General features: G+C 54.4%; 1 protein-coding gene across 1 annotated transcript in view; it reads left to right on the top strand.

Annotated features, from left to right (window-relative positions):
• The window catches only part of VASP (vasodilator stimulated phosphoprotein), a gene marked incomplete at its 5' end in the record, with an annotated part of 7474 nt that overhangs the window by 405 nt on the left and 6615 nt on the right, over positions 1-454 (top strand). The window contains one exon of the mRNA XM_021716766.1: positions 19-184. Within this exon, the coding sequence (XP_021572441.1) occupies positions 19-184 (166 nt within the window). The remainder of the gene's footprint in view (positions 1-18; positions 185-454) is intronic.

The following is a 454-nucleotide window of genomic DNA, read 5'->3' as shown; positions in this document are numbered from 1 at the left end:
CCATTCCCCTTCTGCCAGGTGGTCATCAACTGTGCCATCGTCCGGGGCATCAAGTATAATCAGGCCACCCCCAACTTCCACCAGTGGCGTGACGCCCGCCAGGTCTGGGGCCTCAACTTCAGCAGCAAAGAGGATGCAGCGCAATTTGCCGCAGGCATGGCTAGCGCCCTAGAAGCTTTGGAAGGTCAGAAACAGCTGTGGGCATCGGGGGGCAGAGGGGACCAACGCACTCGACTGTGTGGCCTGAGGCCACCACTTTACCAAATGGGACTTTGGTTTACTCATCTGTAAAATGGAGCTATTCCATTGCTATTGTAGAAAAGGACTGTGAGTTTTTTGTTTTGTTTTTTTTTGAGTTGGAGTCGCACTCGACCTGCTGGGCTCCGGTGATCCTTCTGCCTCAGCCTTCCAAGTAGCTGGAACTACAGGCGCGCGCTACCATGCCCGGCTAATT

This window comes from Carlito syrichta, unplaced genomic scaffold, assembly GCF_000164805.1.
Source record: "Carlito syrichta isolate Samal-C Ts95f unplaced genomic scaffold, Tarsius_syrichta-2.0.1 Scaffold308918, whole genome shotgun sequence".
Taxonomy (NCBI): Eukaryota; Metazoa; Chordata; class Mammalia; order Primates; family Tarsiidae; genus Carlito; species Carlito syrichta.
Note: the sequence above shows the minus strand (reverse complement) of the source record. Positions and strands in the feature narration are given on the sequence as shown.